The sequence below is a fragment of the Pseudochaenichthys georgianus genome, unplaced genomic scaffold (genome assembly GCF_902827115.2).
Source record: "Pseudochaenichthys georgianus unplaced genomic scaffold, fPseGeo1.2 scaffold_473_arrow_ctg1, whole genome shotgun sequence".
In the NCBI taxonomy this organism is placed as follows: domain Eukaryota; kingdom Metazoa; phylum Chordata; class Actinopteri; order Perciformes; family Channichthyidae; genus Pseudochaenichthys; species Pseudochaenichthys georgianus.
The window spans coordinates 190,384-212,601 of NW_027263037.1; the positions used below are offsets into that span (position 1 = coordinate 190,384).

Genomic DNA, 22,218 nt, shown 5'->3' on the forward strand with positions numbered 1-22,218 from the left:
CTTTAGCTTAGCGGTGGTGACGTGAAGTCATGTGACCGCGCTGTAGTCCCTTTATAGCCCAACATTAGCCGCCTTTAGCTTAGCGGTGGTGACGTGAAGTCATGTGACCGTGCTGTAGTTCCTTTATAGCCCAACATTAGCCTCCTTTAGCTTAGCGGTGGTGACGTGAAGTCATGTGACCGTGCTGTAGTTCCTTTATAGCCCAACATTAGCCGCCTTTAGCTTAGCGGTGGTGACGTGAAGTCATGTGACCGCGCTGTAGTCCCTTTATAGCCCAACATTAGCCTCCTTTAGCTTAGCGGTGGTGACGTGAAGTCATGTGACCGTACTGTAGTTCCTTTATAGCCCAACATTAGCCTCCTTTAGCTTAGCGGTGGTGACGTGAAGTCATGTGACCGTGCTGTAGTTCCTTTATAGCCCAACATTATCCTCCTTTAGCTTAGCGGTGGTGACGTGAAGTCATGTGACCGTGCTGTAGTTCCTTTATAGCCCAACATTAGCCACCTTTAGCTTAGCGAGGGTGACGTGAAGTCATGTGACCGTGCTGTAGTTCCTTTATAGCCCAACATTAGCCACCTTTAGCTTAGCGGTGGTGCCGTGAAGTCATGTGACCGTGCTGTAGTTCCTTTATAGCCCAACATTAGCCGCCTTTAGCTTAGCGGTGGTGACGTGAAGTCATGTGACCGTGCTGTAGTTCCTTTATAGCCCAACATTAGCCACCTTTAGCTTAGCGAGGGTGACGTGAAGTCATGTGACCGTGCTGTAGTTCCTTTATAGCCCAACATTAGCCACCTTTAGCTTAGCGGTGGTGCCGTGAAGTCATGTGACCGTGCTGTAGTTCCTTTATAGCCCAACATTAGCCGCCTTTAGCTTAGCGGTGGTGACGTGAAGTCATGTGACCGTGCTGTAGTTCCTTTATAGCCCAACATTAGCCTCCTTTAGCTTAGCGGTGGTGACATGAAGTCATGTGACCGTGCTGTAGTTCCTTTATAGCCCAACATTAGCCTCCTTTAGCTTAGCGGTGGTGACGTGAAGTCATTTGACCGTGCTGTAGTTCCTTTATAGCCCAACATTAGCCACCTTTAGCTTAGCGGTGGTGACGTGAAGTCATGTGACCGTGCTGTAGTTCCTTTATAGCCCAACATTAGCCTCCTTTAGCTTAGCGGTGGTGACGTGAAGTCATTTGACCGTGCTGTAGTTCCTTTATAGCCCAACATCAGCCTCCTTTAGCTTAGCGGTGGTGACGTGAAGTCATGTGACCGTGCTGTAGTTCCTTTATAGCCCAACATTAGCCGCCTTTAGCTTAGCGGTGGTGACGTGAAGTCATGTGACCGTGCTGTAGTTCCTTTATAGCCCAACATTAGCCACCTTTAGCTTAGCGAGGGTGACGTGAAGTCATGTGACCGTGCTGTAGTTCCTTTATAGCCCAACATTAGCCACCTTTAGCTTAGCGGTGGTGCCGTGAAGTCATGTGACCGTGCTGTAGTTCCTTTATAGCCCAACATTAGCCGCCTTTAGCTTAGCGGTGGTGACGTGAAGTCATGTGACCGTGCTGTAGTTCCTTTATAGCCCAACATTAGCCTCCTTTAGCTTAGCGGTGGTGACATGAAGTCATGTGACCGTGCTGTAGTTCCTTTATAGCCCAACATTAGCCTCCTTTAGCTTAGCGGTGGTGACGTGAAGTCATTTGACCGTGCTGTAGTTCCTTTATAGCCCAACATTAGCCACCTTTAGCTTAGCGGTGGTGACGTGAAGTCATGTGACCGTGCTGTAGTTCCTTTATAGCCCAACATTAGCCTCCTTTAGCTTAGCGGTGGTGACGTGAAGTCATTTGACCGTGCTGTAGTTCCTTTATAGCCCAACATCAGCCTCCTTTAGCTTAGCGGTGGTGACGTGAAGTCATGTGACCGTGCTGTAGTTCCTTTATAGCCCAACATTAGCCACCTTTAGCTTAGCGAGGGTGACGTGAAGTCATGTGACCGTGCTGTAGTTCCTTTATAGCCCAACATTAGCCACCTTTAGCTTAGCGGTGGTGCCGTGAAGTCATGTGACCGTGCTGTAGTTCCTTTATAGCCCAACATTAGCCACCTTTAGCTTAGCGGTGGTGCCGTGAAGTCATGTGACCGTGCTGTAGTTCCTTTATAGCCCAACATTAGCCACCTTTAGCTTAGCGGTAGTGACGTGAAGTCATGTGACCGTGCTGTAGTTCCTTTATAGCCCAACATTAGCCGCCTTTAGCTTAGCGGTGGTGACGTGAAGTCATGTGAGCGTGCTGTAGGTCCTTTATAGCCCAACATTAGCCGCCTTTAGCTTAGCGGTGGTGACGTGAAGTCATGTGACCGTGCTGTAGTTCCTTTATAGCCCAACATTAGCTTTTTACTTCAGAAATCATAAAGTGGTTTTAATATGTGGAGATTATCCTGCTAATCCAAAATCACACGGAGAAATCCCATTGGATTCAGATGCTGCCTTCAGGGTCCACTATAGAAATACAACATCCATGCACCACTCTATTCCCTCTCTGCTCGAAGGTCATATTTCCACATTGCATGTTTCCCATCTGACACCCCCCCCCCCCTTCTCCCATCAGGACCATTAGCTTTAAACCCGCTGCTGCCAGTGGAGAATGATCATTGTTCGCTGACTCCCACCTGGTCGGTGTTAGAGAGCCGCAGATAGATGGAGTTTATTCAGCGCTGCATCTGTTTGCTCACAGAAACATTGTGCAGAACACAGATGGCGAGCCGGCGGCTTCTTAAAAAACATCCGGCATCCACACAACATGTTTAAAGAAGGGCATAAAGAGAGCTTTTACTTCATGTGTGCAAGACTGTCAAGACATTTTACTTTCATGTATTATAAACACGGAGAGAAGCAGGGAGTAGTGTTGGTTCTTGCTGGTTGCATTTTGCTTTATCTGAGAGACGAGAAGGAGTCTTTAAGTTCAGAGAAGTACATGCATGCTCAGACAGAAAACTGCATCATGTATCAACCATGCAAAGTCCACTAATTCATTAGATTTCAAAGCAGGACGTTGACACCATCAAAGGTAGAAGCAACACGGCGATACCTCAATGATATACTACTTTTTTCCATCCTGTTTGTATTGCATCTGATAAGCCTTCAAACTCATGGATCTAAAATCTGGACTTCTTGCATCATATAATTCACACCGCTGGAGCCTCCTGTTCCCTTTTTAAGTGCAGGGACTAAGAAGTCAACATGTAGCACCAATTTCATTTCATTTTGATTTGTTCCGCTCATGATACGCAAAACATGTCTCTACAAAAACACCATTGAGCGAAAAGGGGCAGGGAGAAGAAACCAATCAGATGTGATGAATAGGAATAGATGGTCTGCCCTTCATAATAAAAAAATAATAAAAATTCACAGCCAAACATAACAGTATCTTAGGATACTAAGAGAAACACAACAAATTAACGCAAAAAACAAAACGACAACAAAAAACAACAACACCAAAACATCACATGTCTAAGGAAAAGGAAAAGTGCAACACCCTCAAGGTGGAAAGTGGCGCATAATAATAATAATAATAATAATAATAATAATAATAATGGGACCTGCAAATAAAGATACATACATCACATCAAAGACATCACAAATATTGAGCCATGCAGGACCAGAGTACGACTTGTTCACATTCTGCTCCATATCGTCCCATTTTTCTTAATTTATACAATTACTTTAACTGAAAAATACAAATACAATTCTTCAGATCCTTCTTCCATTTTACACCAACCACCGAAATACACATTTGCTTAGGCCAGTCCTTCTCAAAGTGTGGTCCGTGAGTATATTGGTAACATTTCACATTTGAAATTAATTAATCAATTTAAGTTTTCCGCACTCTCGCAGGAATATCTCCGCAATGGAGCGAGCTTAAGTTTCATTTTCATTTTCCATTTTCAGGCGATTTGTAATCGCGATTGATATTTGTGGAGTTAGGTGGTCCGTGTGTGTTTTTTTATTGGTTAAGTGTCCTTGGTATGAAAAAGTTTGAGAAACACTGGCTTAGGCGTACTTGCATAAGGATGCTTAAAAGTATATTTCCTTCTGTGGTCTTCCTGGTCTGATCCAAAAACAAACAACTGTTGTAAATGAAACATTATTAGAAACGTATATTTGAAAAACATAAAGAAACCTCTTTGCATGAGCATCTTTTAAGGAAATTGGGACGGACATAGTTTTCTGTTTTCTCGACGTCCACGATCCTAGATTCTAAGTCGAAGAGGTGTCTGTAAGCGATGCAGAATTCACAGTAAAGCCAACGACAGAAAACAGCACTAAAAGAGTACTTTAATTAATTTCTATATGACAATAAGATCACAAATGCTCACACAGACGGATAAAATGCACGATTTTCCTTCAAAGAAGTGAATAGTTTGTGGCCCCTGATACGCCTTCAAAGCATAGGCGGATTTTGCGGGGGGGGGGGGCCCGCCCTAGTGGCTGAAATATGTTACAGCATTACTACGTCGAAAACTGTTCCAATGTAAATATTTTGTATATCAATATTTTAATAACATAGGACACTGGATAATAATATTGTAGCGTGTTCAAGTAACCAAGGGATACAGTAGTTATCAAATCAGTATTGATGATAAGTTGTACAGCTATGTAATGCACTGTTGTCGAGGGGAGAGACCACCCCTTCCATATGAGTGTGTGTGTACGGCGGGCATGAGGCGGGCATGACGGGACGAGTCATACTCAGTGCGGTGAGCGCTGGCTTTATTGCTACTGTATCCGTAGCACCCCACGCAATAGGGGTGTAACGGTTCACAGAAGTCACGGTTCGGTACGACAAGAAAAATAAAAAAAAGTCCCAAATGCATAATTCCAGGTTTGTTGTTATTTGTGTTTGAACAGTAACGCAAGTTTCAGTTTCAAAATAAGGAACTCTGACATTTTGAATTATTAACTGTATTAAACAGTTAAAAACAAACCATAAACACTACAGTACACTCAGGTGGCCAGAGTATCTATAATGGCTGATGTCAAACTAAAAGGTTTCATCAAGCTGTAAAACTAAAAATAATGACTTGAAAATATGACATCATAAATAATAAGAAAGTGTTTCCAGAGCGCAAAGCCGTTTAAAAACATATGCCAAAAGCTTCCGTTATTTATGTTGGTCTCTCGGCTCTCATGTCTATTGGCTTCTTAAAGACCGCGGGGATCAGCTGTTGATCAGCTGTTGTCTTCTGCCGGGCTCCGGTGAGTGGCAAATCTGCGTGATGCCTTCTGATGTGATTTAGCATGTTTGGCGTGTTCCCATTAGCATACCGCACCGCTATCGAACAACGCCGACACACCGTCCTCGTCCGATCCACCACTCGCACTTCATCGTTATTGTAGTCCACAGGGAACCCGACATGTTCCCACAGCTGATCTAACAGAAGCAGGTGGGTTCTAGCTCCTGTGTGTTATCTGAACTCTCCATACTAACTTTTCTTCTTCTTGTATTTAGTTCGTTTTGTTGTTGTTTCTTCTTGTTCTTCATTTGTTGTTTAAGGGCGGCTGGCAAACAGCTTTTAGGCGCAACACCGCCCCCTGGAGTATAAATAGTGAAGTGGATACTGCCCTGAATTACTTTTTCCCACTCGTAAAAAAGAAAGGCGTATTCGTCCTGTGACTGCATGTGCTGAACCGTGACGGTACGGGACGAATACGGATCCCGTTACACCCCTACCACGCAATAGTTTTTTACTGACGTCAGTAAAAAAGGTTTGCCCGCCCCAAGCGCAAATGTCAAACTCCGCCTCTGCTTCAAAGCCATTGATATTAAGATATATAAGATTCAAACTGGAATTCCTGCATCATATTTCATTACACCACCACCACCTCTCGCAGGGACCAAGAAGTGAAGATTAGAAAACCGAGCTCAAAGCCAAACAGCCACCAGGAGAACGTGAACCGAACCGTGACTTCAGTGAACCGCTACACCCCGAGCCACCGGTACACATTACACATGTTCCCCGTGTTAGTGAGGAGTGCAGATCACAGACAACGTAACGAGAGTCCCCGCACCGGATGGGTTCCTCCTGCCCTCTTTTGAGGAGATAAAAGCCCCTCCCAGCATCCCACACAGAACAGAATCACCATGCAGCACCGAGAGGCAGACACAGACCTGGAGAGGACGAGAGGACGAGAGGCAGAGGGTCAGACATCGCTCGTTCACTAAAGGAGGCGTCGCTGTGAGAGTGTGTTTAACAGCGTGATGAAATCCTCTCAACGACCCTTCATCTCCACACACACTCCACACACACTCATGCCCAGCCTCGCAGCCTGAAGTAGTCACTCAGCGGAGGGTTACACACACACACACACACTTCTCTGCTGTGCACGAGGAGCTCTTTTGTTTTCAAGTCTTAACGCTGATTTTAAATAGATTTTAATAGAGTTTGTCTGTTTGGAAAACTTGCATTCATCATCATCATCATCATCATCATCATCATCATCATCATCATCATCATCATCATCATCATCATCATCATCAGCATAAGTTAGATGCAAGTAAATGTCAGCAGCATGTTTGTGCGATGAATACATCAGACTTAAAGCACTTTAAATTCACATTGTCCAAACGCATTGATTCTAAAGGTTATCAATATGTTGAAAATGTAAAAGCAGCCTTTGAGCGATTGAGCGACAGGTTGTTGTTGTTGTTGAAATGATGAATCTTAAGGTCCCTACACACCATGCTGACACCAAAGAACTCACACAGACGGACCCGACTGTTGCGTCGCCTCGCGTCTCTGCGTCTCGGCCATGTGTCGCACTGGAACACACCGCCAAGACTTCAGCCGACGGCCAAGTAGCACGTACGAACTGCGCATGCGTGAGTGGCAATACCTCTCCTTACCAGCAGGTGGCGGTAGTGTGTGTTCGTCATTCAAAAGAGGCAACGACCGGAAGACAGACTGCGTGATAACCGAGAGAAGAAGAACAGACTGCGTGATATAAACAAACAACAAATAGCGCGTTCCATGTTCCCTCTACAGCGAGAAGCTCGCGGGGCTTTCCCGAACCTGAGTCGAGAGCTGGAGGTAAATTAAACCTCAGATTTGCCTTCTTAATAGTTTGTTTGGATCCCTCACTTCCCTTTCGCTTCTCATGCACTGATCAGCCAATCAGAGTGATTTATTGAAGAGACACGACGGTGCGGGACACACCGATCTGAGTAGGGCGTGTCGGCGCTCATCGTCGGCCAAAATCGGCTTGGTGTGTCCGTGCCTTAATACTCAGACTTGACTTCGGTCTTCACGTTTCATCAAATCTCTCTCATGGACGACCGCACTGTTACAAAGGACACCCTTAATTAATTTTAATAAAACAATAGTTTGATAAGTGCCAACACAAAGGAGAGAAACTCGGGGTTTCCAGATCATTGATGTTGGCTCAAGCTGGACTTCCTAGATGTCATGGTATCGTTCACACCAATGCAGCCTCTGGTCCTGATGTTCACCACAGGGAGCGAGGAGCCACACATTCACACCGAAAACAGACTTTAAGGAGAATAGCAGAGACTTACAGCAAAGATTAATAGTGCGTATTAAAAAGCTCTATATTTCCACTGCCTCGTGTGTGCGTGTGTGTGTGTGTGTGTGTGTGTGTGTGTGTGTGTGTGTGTGTGTGTGTGTGTGTGTGTGTGTATCCTTTCAGTGTGGACCCCCCCTCTCCAGTCGCGTCAGCCCACAATGACAAATGGCACTCAGACACATGTGAACAGATTGTGGACCATCCCCCTTTTTCTATACAATTATCTGAACTGTCCCCCCTGCCTGAGGGCCAACGTGTGTTTGTGTTGTGTGTATAGCGAGAGATAGTTTATCAACACAAGAAACATCTTCAGCAACTTGAGGAGAAGCGTCTACTAAAAGCTGCAGAAGCTCAGAACACAACGGAGACCAGGGGACACTAAAGAGTGAGGCACACAGCTGGGAGACCAGGGGACACTAAAGAGTGAGGCACACAGCTGGGAGACCAGGGGACACTAAAGAGTGACGCACACAGCTGGGAGACCAGGGGACACTAAAGAGTGAGGCACACAGCTGGGAGACCAGGGGACACTAAAGAGTGAGGCACACAGCTGGGAGACCAGGGGACACTAAAGAGTGACGCACACAGCTGGGAGACCAGGGGACACTAAAGAGTGACGCACACAGCTGGGAGACCAGGGGACACTGAAGAGCGACGCACACAGCTGGGAGACCAGGGGACACTAAAGAGTGACGCACACAGCTGGGAGACCAGGGGACACTAAAGAGTGACGCACACAGCTGGGAGACCAGGGACACTAAAGAGAGACGCACACAGCTGGGAGACCAGGGGACACTAAAGAGTGACGCACACAGCTGGGAGACCAGGGGACACTAAAGAGTGACGCACACAGCTGGGAGACCAGGGGACACTAAAGAGCGACGCACACAGCTGGGAGACCAGGGGACACTAAAGAGTGACGCACACAGCTGGGAGACTAGAGGACACTAAAGAGTGACGCACACAGCTGGGAGACCAGGGGACACTAAAGAGTGACGCACACAGCTGGGAGACCAGGGGACACTAAAGAGTGACGCACACAGCTGGAGACCGGGGACACTAAAGAGTGACGCACACAGCTGGAGACCAGGGGACACTAAAGAGTGACGCACACAGCTGGGAGACCAGGGGACACTAAAGAGTGACGCACACAGCTGGGAGACCAGGGGACACTAAAGAGTGACGCACACAGCTGGGAGACCAGGGGACACTAAAGAGTGACGCACACAGCTGGAGACCGGGGACACTAAAGAGTGACGCACACAGCTGGAGACCAGGGGACACTAAGGAGTGACGCACACAGCTGGGAGACCAGGGGACACTAAAGAGTGACGCACACAGCTGGGAGACCAGGGGACACTAAAGAGCGACGCACACAGCTGGGAAACCAGGGGACACTAAAGAGTGACGCACACAGCTGGGAGACCAGGGGACACTAAAGAGTGACGCACACAGCTGGGAGACCAGGGGACACTAAAGAGTGACGCACACAGCTGGAGACCGGGGACACTAAAGAGTGACGCACACAGCTGGAGACCAGGGGACACTAAAGAGTGACGCACACAGCTGGAGACCAGGGGACACTAAAGAGTGACGCACACAGCTGGGAGACCAGGGGATACTAAAGAGTGACGCACACAGCTGGGAGACCAGGGGACACTAAAGAGTGACGCACACAGCTGGGAGACCAGGGGACACTAAGGAGTGACGCACACAGCTGGGAGACCAGGGGACACTAAAGAGTGACGCACACAGCTGGGAGACCAGGGGACACTAAAGAGTGACGCACACAGCTGGGAGACCAGGGGACACTAAAGAGCGACGCACACAGCTGGGAGACCAGGGGACACTAAAGAGTGACGCACACAGCTGGGAGACTAGAGGACACTAAAGAGTGACGCACACAGCTGGGAGACCAGGGGACACTAAAGAGTGACGCACACAGCTGGGAGACCAGGGGACACTAAAGAGTGACGCACACAGCTGGAGACCGGGGACACTAAAGAGTGACGCACACAGCTGGAGACCAGGGGACACTAAAGAGTGACGCACACAGCTGGGAGACCAGGGGACACTAAAGAGTGACGCACACAGCTGGGAGACCAGGGGACACTAAAGAGTGACGCACACAGCTGGGAGACCAGGGGACACTAAAGAGTGACGCACACAGCTGGAGACCGGGGACACTAAAGAGTGACGCACACAGCTGGAGACCAGGGGACACTAAGGAGTGACGCACACAGCTGGGAGACCAGGGGACACTAAAGAGTGACGCACACAGCTGGGAGACCAGGGGACACTAAAGAGCGACGCACACAGCTGGGAAACCAGGGGACACTAAAGAGTGACGCACACAGCTGGGAGACCAGGGGACACTAAAGAGTGACGCACACAGCTGGGAGACCAGGGGACACTAAAGAGTGACGCACACAGCTGGAGACCGGGGACACTAAAGAGTGACGCACACAGCTGGAGACCAGGGGACACTAAAGAGTGACGCACACAACTGAGACCAGTGGACACTAAAGAGTGAAGCACACAGCTGGGAGACCAGGGGACACTAAAGAGCGACGCACACAGCTGGGAGACCAGGGGACACTAAAGAGCGACGCACACAGCTGGGAGACCAGGGGACACTAAAGAGTGACGCACACAGCTGGGAGACCAGGGGACACTAAAGAGTGACGCACACAGCTGGGAGACCAGGGGACACTAAAGAGTGACGCACACAGCTGGGAGACCAGGGGACACTAAAGAGTGACGCACACAGCTGGGAGACCAGGGGACACTAAGGAGTGACGCACACAGCTGGGAGACCAGGGGACACTAAAGAGTGACGCACACAGCTGGGAGACCAGGGGACACTAAGGAGTGACGCACACAGCTGGGAGACCAGGGGACACTAAAGAGTGACGCACACAACTGAGACCAGTGGACACTAAAGAGTGACGCACACAGCTGGGAGACCAGGGGACACTAAGGAGTGACGCACACAGCTGGGAGACCAGGGGACACTAAAGAGTGACGCACACAACTGAGACCAGTGGACACTAAAGAGTGACGCACACAGCTGGGAGACCAGGGGACACTAAAGAGTGACGCACACAGCTGGGAGACCAGGGGACACTAAAGAGTGACGCACACAGCTGGGAGACCAGGGGACACTAAAGAGCGACGCACACAGCTGGGAGACCAGGGGACACTAAAGAGTGACGCACACAGCTGGGAGACTAGAGGACACTAAAGAGTGACGCACACAGCTGGGAGACCAGGGGACACTAAAGAGTGACGCACACAGCTGGGAGACCAGGGGACACTAAAGAGTGACGCACACAGCTGGGAGACCAGGGGACACTAAAGAGTGACGCATGACGCACACAGCTGGAGACCGGGGACACTAAAGAGTGACGCACACAGCTGGAGACCAGGGGACACTAAAGAGTGACGCACACAGCTGGAGACCAGGGGACACTAAAGAGTGACGCACACAGCTGGGAGACCAGGGGACACTAAAGAGTGACGCACACAGCTGGGAGACCAGGGGACACTAAAGAGTGACGCACACAGCTGGGAGACCAGGGGACACTAAAGAGTGACGCATGACGCACACAGCTGGAGACCGGGGACACTAAAGAGTGACGCACACAGCTGGAGACCAGGGGACACTAAAGAGTGACGCACACAGCTGGAGACCGGGGACACTAAAGAGTGACGCACACAGCTGGAGACCAGGGGACACTAAAGAGTGACGCACACAGCTGGGAGACCAGGGGACACTAAAGAGTGACGCACACAGCTGGAGACCAGGGGACACTAAAGAGTGACGCACACAGCTGGGAGACCAGGGGACACTAAAGAGTGACGCACACAGCTGGGAGACCAGGGGACACTAAAGAGTGACGCACACAGCTGGGAGACCAGGGGACACTAAAGAGTGACGCATGACGCACACAGCTGGAGACCGGGGACACTAAAGAGTGACGCACACAGCTGGAGACCAGGGGACACTAAAGAGTGACGCACACAGCTGGAGACCGGGGACACTAAAGAGTGACGCACACAGCTGGAGACCAGGGGACACTAAAGAGTGAGGCACACAGCTGGGAGACCAGGGGACACTAAAGAGTGACGCACACAGCTGGAGACCAGGGGACACTAAAGAGTGACGCACACAGCTGGGAGACCAGGGGACACTAAAGAGTGACGCACACAGCTGGGACGGAGCTCTTGGTGACGTTCAGGATCATAAAGCTGAACAACTGTCTCTGTTGTTGGAAACGTACCTGAATGTTTGATGGTCTTATTTTAACATTGTGGTCACATGACTCCTTCCATGTGACTGTGCAGATAGCTAGCTAACGTAGCTAACGCTAGCTAACGTAGCTAACGTAGCTAACGTAGTCATTTCACATATACTGACAAACCCCTAACTCTGACACCATAAGCCATCATGCAGACATCACTGGTTTTGGAAGATTACCATTGCCACGAATGAAGTGAGAAATCCCAGTAAAATGTCGACTCTCCTCCACCTCTCTGAGAGTCCTTCAGAGAGTCCTTCACCTCCCTGAGCTGCAGCTATCAGCCTCTCAGTCTGACAGGAGAGGACTCTCCTCCACCTCTCAGAGAGTCCTTCAGAGAGTCCTTCACCTCACTGAGCTGTAGCTATCAGCCTCTCAGTCTGACAGGAGAGGACTCTCCTCCACCTCTCAGAGAGTCCTTCTGAGAGTCCTTCAGAGAGTCCTTCACCTCACTGAGCTGCATCTATCAGCCTCTCAGTCTGACAGGAGAGGACTCTCCTCCACCTCTCTGAGAGTCCTTCAGAGAGTCCTTCACCTCACTGAGCTGCAGCTACCAGCCTCTCAGTCTACAGGAGAGGACTCTCCTCCACCTCTCTGAGAGTCCTTCAGAGAGTCCCTCACCTCACTGAGCTGTAGCTACCAGCCTCTCAGTCTGACAGGAGAGGACTCTCCTCCACCTCTCTGAGAGTCCTTCAGAGAGTCCTTCACCTCCCTGAGCTGCAGCTATCAGCCTCTCAGTCTGACAGGAGAGGACTCTCCTCCACCTCTCTGAGAGTCCTTCAGAGAGTCCTTCACCTCACTGAGCTGCAGCTACCAGCCTCTCAGTCTACAGGAGAGGACTCTCCTCCACCTCTTTAATAACAGCGGCTTATATGCGGGTGCTAGTGGAGCTCGTGAACTGTTGGCGCCGGAGCCTCGCGGCGGGGAAACTGTGGCGCGCATACTTTTACAACTAAAGACACAGCTACGCAAAACAGGCAGCATGTGCACGGCTCATGTGCACGGCTCATGTGCACGGCTCATGTGCACGGCTCATGTGCACGGCTCTGAGAATCTGCCTCGGTGCACAGCAGCAGTGAAAACACGGGACGGGTTTCATTGATTTGGGCGTTCTCTCAATCAGCGAGTGGAATGGATTTGAAAGTGAAGCTCTGACTCAGCGCTCTGCAGAGAGCGGCGAGCGGAGAGACCGAGTCACGGACTTTCCACACGGTAGAAGTGGGGGGGGTCTGAACTAATCACTTTAAAAGGTGGGGGCTCGTCCCACCCTCACATAATGTCTGCGCCGCCGTGCACACTGCCCTATAACGCACATATAGGTCACAGATGTAGGCCACGTTGAATGGAGTGATTACAGTCAGCACTCTGACGGTACTCAGGCCAGAACACATCGTCTCTTCAAAGCTAATGCAGAGACGGAGGCGTGGGGTCAGAGTCCCCGCGTGGCAGCGTAAACACACACAGCATGGGGACTCAGAGGATCTGACGGATGGGGCTGTGCATTTAAGTTAATGACATATTTCTAAAGGCATCCAATCATATAGATGGCCTTTGTATCGAGCTGCGTGCGTCCTTTGAAGGACACAAAGCGTTGTTGGCAAAGCAGACGTGACATTGATGTTGACTCTCATCTGGGTCTAACGCCTGATTACGGGATAAGCACTTCATCCATGGACCGTAACATAACCGCTCTGACGCCAGCGCTGAGTCTCGAGTAGAGCGTGGATGTATAATAAGAACTGGATACAGCGTCGGAGGCGGAGTCTCGGTCTGTCCTATGAGAGCTGCTCATAGAGACCGCAGTGACGCGTCCGAAAACCCAGATGTAAACTCCTTCCGGTTCCTTCGACAAAAACGCAATTTCTCCGTAGGATTTAGGAAAATAGCTGGAAATAAGGTCTGTGGTTGAGACACATTTAAAGGTCCCATGTCGTGCTCTTCCGGTTATCGCCCGTCCCCCCAGACCCATCCTCTCTGCAGACCCATCCTCACAGCGTTCATCAACCTTTTTCTTTCTCAGTATCAAGCCACACTTATTGTTTTGACTTCGGCTGTGACTTTGTGTGTGCTCAGGGTGAGTTTCGCTGTGTTTCGCCGTGTATCGCTAAACAAGGAAACCACACCTCCACGGAGCTCAGCGCGATTCACAACGTCCCGACTGGTCCCCACCAATCAGAGCACACTGGGCTCACAGGGAGGGGGGGGGGGGGCAAGAGCTGCAACGAGACGTTTAGTGGAGAGAGTGAATACACAGACTTTACAGAGATGCTGTATGCGAAAGTATAAACAGAATAAATCTATTCTAGTCGACCTCAACAAGGGAACTATGATCAGTGGAAATGACATGTGACCTTTAAGAGACGGATCACGTTTTGTTCAGCCGGATAATCTCCACATATCTGCCCTACTTTTATCATTTTCGAATCATAAATCTAGTCGCCAGAAGCAAAATGCTAACGTTATGCTATGAACGAACTACAGCAGGGTCCTAATGCCGAGGAAAATAACTCAGAATAACGTTATTAGCACATTTTACAACTTGAGGACCGAATGTTTTTAATAAGGGCTATACAAATGTTCGCACTGGATAGTTTATTGGATTAAAAAAGAAAAGATGTCCAACGATTTGCAGACGTCTCTTTCCCCATGTTAGTCAATGGGGAAAGTCTTTCTGGGCCCAGGGACGTCACGGACTGATACGGAAGTTGCAGTACCGCCGTTTGGCCACAACGAATATTTTCCTCAGCGTCCGGCGCACTTCCTGGGGGCTTGGTCTAGACTTGATGCTGTGGCTAGGTAGGACAGCAGCTGGGTGTTAGCATTAGCATCAGGAGCTATAGACAGTGTAAATAAGAGAACGTAACAATATAACGTGTCAAAGAATATTTCTGTCTTTACTTTAGATATTTAACCTTTTCTGTGTGTTGACATTTACGACCAAACCCTGGCTCTGGTATCTCTCTTAAGGAATGGGAGGCTCCAGCTGTCTTGATAAACCAGTTCAACTCTCGGTCACGAAATGGTTTACGGCTGTGGGAACGCTGGCTTTCTAAGCTCCACAGATGTTTACGCCTCCTCAATATGCTCATTGACTCTCTGTAAACTAGTTAAAGGTCTATCGAGAGATAGGCTGGTCAGAATTGACAACCCACCCGTGCAGTCAGAACCTTTTGCTGCTGTGACTTGTGATGTGAATTCTCCGGCCGTTGACTTGTAATAAACATCAGTGTTTGACATCAAAGCTCCAGCTGTCCTCGTGTCTCTCTGAGTCCTGACTCTCCATTCCTGCAGAAGTTTCCCTGACATACCGTTTAACTTTAAGTTACATTACAAACCTAATAAACTATGCTACTGTATACTTCTACTCTATTACATTTTCGGCGCCAATATTGTACTCCACTACATTTATTTGACAGCTTTCATTACGAGTTTAGGATATAATCTAATTCGTAATATAAGTCAATTATTAAATACACTTTGACACAGATTTATAGGTGAAGATACCCAGCAGTATATACAGTTTCAAATTAGCTCGACTTTACCAGTTGTGATTAAAAAAAAAACATGAATATTCATAACAGCATACCAGTCAGTGTTTCCGCCAGACCAGGGCTGAGAGGGCGTCTACCCCGAGAGCGGGGGGGTGCTTGAAGTTTGACTCGAGCCGTCCCTTATAGACACTGTCTGTTTGCGTTAGTGAGCCGGATCATTCGGCTCGGCTCTTAAAGCGCCGGCTCAGTTTCGCCGCTGCGAGGCTCTGGTGCTCGCTGCTCACGCGCCTGCTCCACTAAAACCCCCCCGCTCCGCTAAAACCCCCCCGCTCCACTAAAACCCCCCCGCTCCGCTAAAACCCCCCCCGCTCCACTAAAACCCCCCCCACTCCACTAAAACCCCCCCGCTCCACTAAAACCCCCCCACTCCACTAAAACCCCCCCCACTCCACTAAAACCCCCCCACTCCACTAAAACCCCCCCGCTCTGCTAAAACCCCCCCGCTCCACTAAAACCACTCCACTAAAACCCCCCCACTCCACTAAAACCCCCCCGCTCCACTAAACCCCCCCGCTCCACTAAACCCCCCCACTCCACTAAAACCCCCCCACTCCACTAAACCCCCCGCTCCACTAAAACCCCCCCACTCCACTAAACCCCCCGCTCCACTAAACCCCCCGCTCCACTAAAACCCCCCCACTCCACTAAACCCCCCCCACTCCACTAAACCCCCCCCACTCCACTAAACCCCCCGCTCCACTAAAACCCCCCCACTCCACTAAAACCCCCCCACTCCACTAAAACCCCCCCCGCTCCACTAAAACCCCCCCACTCCACTAAAACCCCCCCGCTCCACTAAAACCCCCCCGCTCATCGCGTCCAAATCACGCACGTTCCGTGTTGTGCTGTAGCAGGCACCGCCGATGTCGGGGAAACGATCTTCAATACTCCGAAAATAATCCCACCAGACTGCTTTGCCCCTCAGAGGGATGTCCTTTTTCCTTTTCGTTATTTCAAGCGATAAAAACTCTCGATCTTCTCTCGAATTATTAATGTTTTTAGACGCCCTTATTCAGCTCGGGACGCCCTGAACTCGAGCCAAGGGCGTCCAAAAATATTAATAATTCGAGAGAAGATCGAGAGTTTGACGCAAGACGCCCCCCTGGCGGAAACGCTGATACCAGTAACTCAATATGTACAATTTCGAAATGGGACATTACGCATAATGAGTACTTTTACTACTTTTACTTTCGGTACTTTAAGTATATTTGTATGCCGGTACTTTTACATTTCGGAAAGTACTTTGAAAATATAGTTTTGCTCTTAACTCTGAGTACTTCTTCCTCCACTGCTTTGAACCGAAACCATGATCTGTTCTCAACATAAACCTAATCACGGAGAACTGCCATTGTACTTGCATCACCCGCCAAGTACGACCCTATGTCTATCGGACTACTTTTCACGTTGGGATATTACGCAAACATGTACCGAAAGCAGTCGAAAGTAACAGGTGTCCTTATTGTGTACAAATGTGTGTGTTCGCATTTAATGTCTTAGCGTCCGACTTTAGCGATAGGTCTTGGATGTGTGTCGCCAGTTTATCACGAAGACCGATATAGTTCGTTGTAAAAGTGAAACATGTGTATAATATGTTACTGTCAGTGGTAAAACATCAGTCCTTGAGTCTGAGAGATTAGAGAGGATAGATTACAGCAGGATAAAAATAGTCCTCATTTCTCCACAGAGACAGATATATCTCTCCATGGTGATGAAGCTGAATGGCTGCATCGTATCATCGAGATAACTCGGATGTGAATAATTGATTATTTGATTTTGGTTGATAAACAACAGCTCGTGTGTTCATATAGTCCGTAAACATGTCTGTCACCTGTCAATCATTAGAAAGGCAGGAAACCATCAACCTGTCACCCACCCATCCTCCCTTTGACGCTTGAGATTAAGAAAAATACTGATTGACAGCTGCCGTGCAAAATGATACCATTGATGTGTAGTTGTCACCAACGATAGCCCTTTTCGGTAAGAGAGAAGGGTTTGAGATAGAAAAGTGGATTCATATCAAGGTACACAAAACAACGCAAGGAAGTTTAAGGAACGTTGAATAATGCATGACATCAAAACCATCGAATTTAGATATTTAAATTGTCTTATATTAGATTATTACATGTTATTGGCTCATTGATCCCTAGAGACAACGATGACTTGATCGTCACCAGAGAGGGCAAAAGCACACATCCTTCACTCAAGTAGAAGTACAGATACTCGTGTTTAAAAATACTCTGGTAAAAGTAGAAGTACTGACTAAACGTCTTTACTCAAGTAAAAGTAAAGAAGTATGGGCTTTGAAATGTACTTCAGTAAAAAGTACAGGTATTTGAGTTCAACATGTAAGAAGTAGAAAGTACAGGTATTTGAGTTCAACATGTAAGAAGTAGAAAGTACAGGTATTTGAGTTCAACATGTAAGAAGTAGAAAGTACAGGTATTTGTGTTCAACATGTAAGAAGTAGAAAGTACAGGTATTTGAGTTCAACATGAGAGAAGTAGAAAGTACAGGTATTTGAGTTCAACATGTAGGAAGTAGAAAGTACAGGTATTTGTGTTCAACATGTAAGAAGTAGAAAGTACAGGTATTTGTGTTCAACATGTAAGAAGTAGAAAGTACAGGTATTTGAGTTCAACATGAGAGAAGTAGAAAGTACAGGTATTTGAGTTCAACATGTAAGAAGTAGAAAGTACAGGTATTTGTGTTCAACATGTAAGAAGTAGAAAGTACAGGTATTTGTGTTCAACATGTAAGAAGTAGAAAGTACAGGTATTTGTGTTCAACATGTAAGAAGTAGAAAGTACAGGTATTTGTGTTCAATATGTAAGAAGTAGAAAGTACAGGTATTTGTGTTCAACATGTAAGAAGTAGAAAGTACAGGTATTTGTGTTCAACATGTATGAAGTAGAAAGTACAGGTATTTGAGTTCAACATGTGAGAAGTAGAAAGTACAGGTATTTGAGTTCAACATGAGAGAAGTAGAAAGTACAGGTATTTGAGTTCAACATGTGAGAAGTAGAAAGTACAGGTATTTGTGTTCAACATGTAAGAAGTAGAAAGTACAGGTATTTGGGTTCAACATGTAAGAAGTAGAAAGTACAGGTATTTGAGTTCAACATGTGAGAAGTAGAAAGTACAAGTATTTGTGTTCAACATGTGAGAAGTAGAAAGTACAGGTATTTGTGTTCAACATGTAAGAAGTAGAAAGTACAGGTATTTGTGTTCAACATGAGAGAAGTAGAAAGTACAGGTATTTGTGTTCAACATGAGAGAAGTAGAAAGTACAGGTATTTGAGTTCAACATGAGAGAAGTAGAAAGTACAGGTATTTGTGTTCAACATGTGAGAAGTAGAAAGTACAGGTATTTGTGTTCAACATGTGAGAAGTAGAAAGTACAGGTATTTGAGTTCAACATGTGAGAAGTAGAAAGTACAGGTATTTGTGTTCAACATGTGAGAAGTAGAAAGTACAGGTATTTGAGTTCAACATGTGAGAAGTAGAAAGTACAGGTATTTGAGTTCAACATGTGAGAAGTAGAAAGTACAGGTATTTTGGTTCAACATGGAAGAAGTATTACCTATTCAAACCCTTAGAACACGATAGGACATGTGTTCAGCTTCTGGATTGGTTCAGTTGACTCTTAAGTCAAACAGAAAACGTATATGTTGATGTTTTATGTGTTGGTTTGTTGTCTCTGACATTTAAAACCAAACCTACGCCTCACATAAGTTTAACTTTAGACTCAACTTCAACTACATAATACAACTTCCCAAATAGCTCAGAGAAAAGTGTAATAAATTCATTCGGTCAAATATTTAATAGCGCCTCAAATCAGAAAATTCCTTTTTAGAGCACTTGAGTTCCCAGACTTTGTTTTTCCTAAGTTTGGAGACTCTGCCGGCGGCACTGAGCCGTCAGAGTCTTCTCTCCTTGTATAAGGTCTGACAACTCGCTGCAGCTCTTCACGAGTACCAGAGACATGTGCTAACTGGCAGCAAAGTTCCTCCAGTTGTCAGAGGTGGGAGGAAGTGGAGTACAAATACTTCATTACTGTACTTAAGTACATGTTTCTGGTATCAGTACTTTACTCCACTACTTACTTTCCTGACGACTTTTTACTTTGACTTCTTACATGTTGAACTCAAATACCTGTACTTTCTACTTCTTACATGTTGAACACAAATACCTGTACTTTCTACTTCTCTCATGTTGAACCCAAATACCTGTACTTTTTACTGAAGTACATTTCAAAGCCCATACTTCTTTACTTTTACTTGAGTAAAGACGTTTAGTCAGTACTTCTACTTTCACCAGAGTATTTTTAAACACGAGTATCTGTACTTCTACTTGAGTGAAGGATGTCTGTACTTCTACTTGAGTAAAGGAGGTGTGTACTTCTACTTGAGTAAAGGATGTCTGTACTTCTACTTGAGTAAAGGATGTGTGTACTTCTACTTGAGTAAAGGATGTCTGTACTTCTACTTGAGTAAAGGATGTGTGTATTTCTACTTGAGTAAAGGATGTGTGTACTTCTACTTGAGTAAAGGATGTGTGTACTTCTACTTGAGTAAAGGATGTCTGTACTTCTACTTGAGTAAAGGATGTCTGTACTTCTACTTGAGTAAAGGATGTCTGTACTTCTACTTGAGTAAAGGATGTCTGTACTTCTACTTGAGTAAAGGATGTCTGTACTTCTACTTGAGTGAAGGATGTGTGTACTTCTACTTGAGTGAAGGATGTGTACTTCTGCCCTCTCTGGTGACGATCAAGTCATCGTTGTCTCTAATCCTTTGTTAACCCTTTCTTCTCCTCCAGCTGTTCGAAACGACCGCAATAAGAAGAAGAAGGAGAGTCCGAAGCCGGAGCTGACGGAGAATTACGAGCTGACGGCCGAGCTGGAAACCATCATCGAGAAGATCAGAAAGGCCCATCAGGAAACCTTCCCCTCCCTCTGCCAGCTGGGCAAATACACCACGGTGAGTTCAGGGACCTGCGCCATAAACATGTTGGAGCGGGGGGCTCAAAGTCCTCTCCGTTCAGGGGTCAGATTTGAGCTCAAGTGGCCGACCAGTGAAATCCAAGAAATAACCACGACTTCAAAGAGTTCCCTTTGTTTCAGTGCATACAAGTACGTTCTGATCTGTCTTTGGACAAAACATTATGAACAAGTCAAAGTCAACTTTATTGTCAATCTTTCAGTTTGTGTGTTCTGACCGAAATACCGTTTCCCACAATCCAGAGGAATACAAAATACAAATATATATAAAATATGTAATCAAATATGTATATATATATATACATAATCAAAAGACACATGTACTGTATACATATGCACACATTAAAGTCATAAATAAAAGCACAACAATCAATATATACAAAATAATAGCCTCTTCAAAATCTGTGAAAAACAACCAAGAAAATCAAATGCAATTTCAACAGTTTTATGCCTCATTTACACTCAAGCTGCTGACTCACAGTATATTGAACAAAGTATGTTGGACAGCCTGCGTTAGAGCGTCCACCCTGATCCAATACCTCTGCCCGTAGACCCCGACTCCCCGCAGAGTGCAGAGCTCATAGTGAAAATCAATACTGAGCTCTGTACTCGGAATCCTCCTCCAATGCACCGCCAGGTAAATCCTCACTTGTCCTCCTCTCAAGAGCCACTCATTACGTGTGAAAGGCTGCAGAAAGCATGAGTCACACAGTGATAACATCGTGCGGTGAACTCATCGCCGCTTCCAGCTGTCTCTGGTGAGCTGGAGCTGATGATGGTTGCAGGGTTTGTTTGCCCCAGATTTGAGATGTGGCATCAGGGAGAGGAGGACTTAGAAGGAGAGAAGTCTAGACTGAGACGTTGCAGCCGAAGGGAAACGTCTTCCAGACAGGAAGCCGATCGTCAGCAGCGTCCGGCTCTGGAGACGAATGCTTAACTTTACCCTCTCTCTGGTGTCGGTTCTTTTGCTGTCCATTTATTGAACATGTCAGAAACAAAAACATACCCCAACAATAATTCTCAGACAGTCTGTCATGTTCAACAGGGCAAGAAGAAGAAGCTTAACAGCACTTCTCTGGCCCCCCCCTCGAGCATATATTTGTCTTATAAATAAAACATTAGGTCATCGTCATCGGCGACATGTTTGTCTTGTTAATTTGTTTTCTTTTAGTTTTTTTACAAAACAAATCAGAAAGAAATTACTTTTACAAGAAATAACAACAAATGGGATTTCACAGGTCTGTTTCTCTCCGTGTGAGAAGTCCCTGGATGTTATGAGGTCATCGTTGAACATCATTTGAATAGTTTTATAGTCAACCAGGTCTTGTAGTTTTTAGTTGATGAATGATGTATTTGTTGGTTCCTGTGCGTAGTCTCATGGATACCTCGTATGGCTCCGTTAGACGAATGATTAAAGACCGTACAGTTCGCCTTCTCTTGTTCTTCCGGGTGAGAAACAGACAGATTCATCCTGAGCTCGAGAACAAGAGGCCTTTTGAATCAAAGCCTGTTTATCTACATTGATATAAGCTTATACATAACGACTGATATTCACACATTCTCACGGTGGAGGTCTCGGAGGTTAACATTTAACAAACAATGCGTACAGTTTATAAGCGTCTGTTCTGCCAGGAGATCCGAGCGAGACGCAGATTCACATCCTGAGGTCCAACAGTCGTCTCATTACGAATCAAAGCATTCAGTAAACTGGCCATTGTGTCTTTATCAGTGGCGAAGGTGTTCAGAGAATACTCTGGAACACTCAGCTGTGTTGATCTGTAATATCACAGTGTTACGTTGATTT

At 46.8% G+C, this 22,218-nt stretch overlaps 1 protein-coding gene across 1 annotated transcript in view; it reads left to right on the top strand.

Annotated features, from left to right (window-relative positions):
* LOC117442778 (retinoic acid receptor beta-like) overlaps positions 1-20,460 on the top strand; it is a gene marked incomplete at its 3' end in the record, with an annotated part of 72,853 nt that extends 52,393 nt beyond the window's left edge. Inside the window, exon 4 of the mRNA XM_034078727.1 lies at positions 20,234-20,460. Coding sequence (XP_033934618.1) covers positions 20,234-20,460 — 227 coding nt within the window. The remainder of the gene's footprint in view (positions 1-20,233) is intronic.
* Between the last annotated feature and the right edge of the window lie 1,758 nt (positions 20,461-22,218).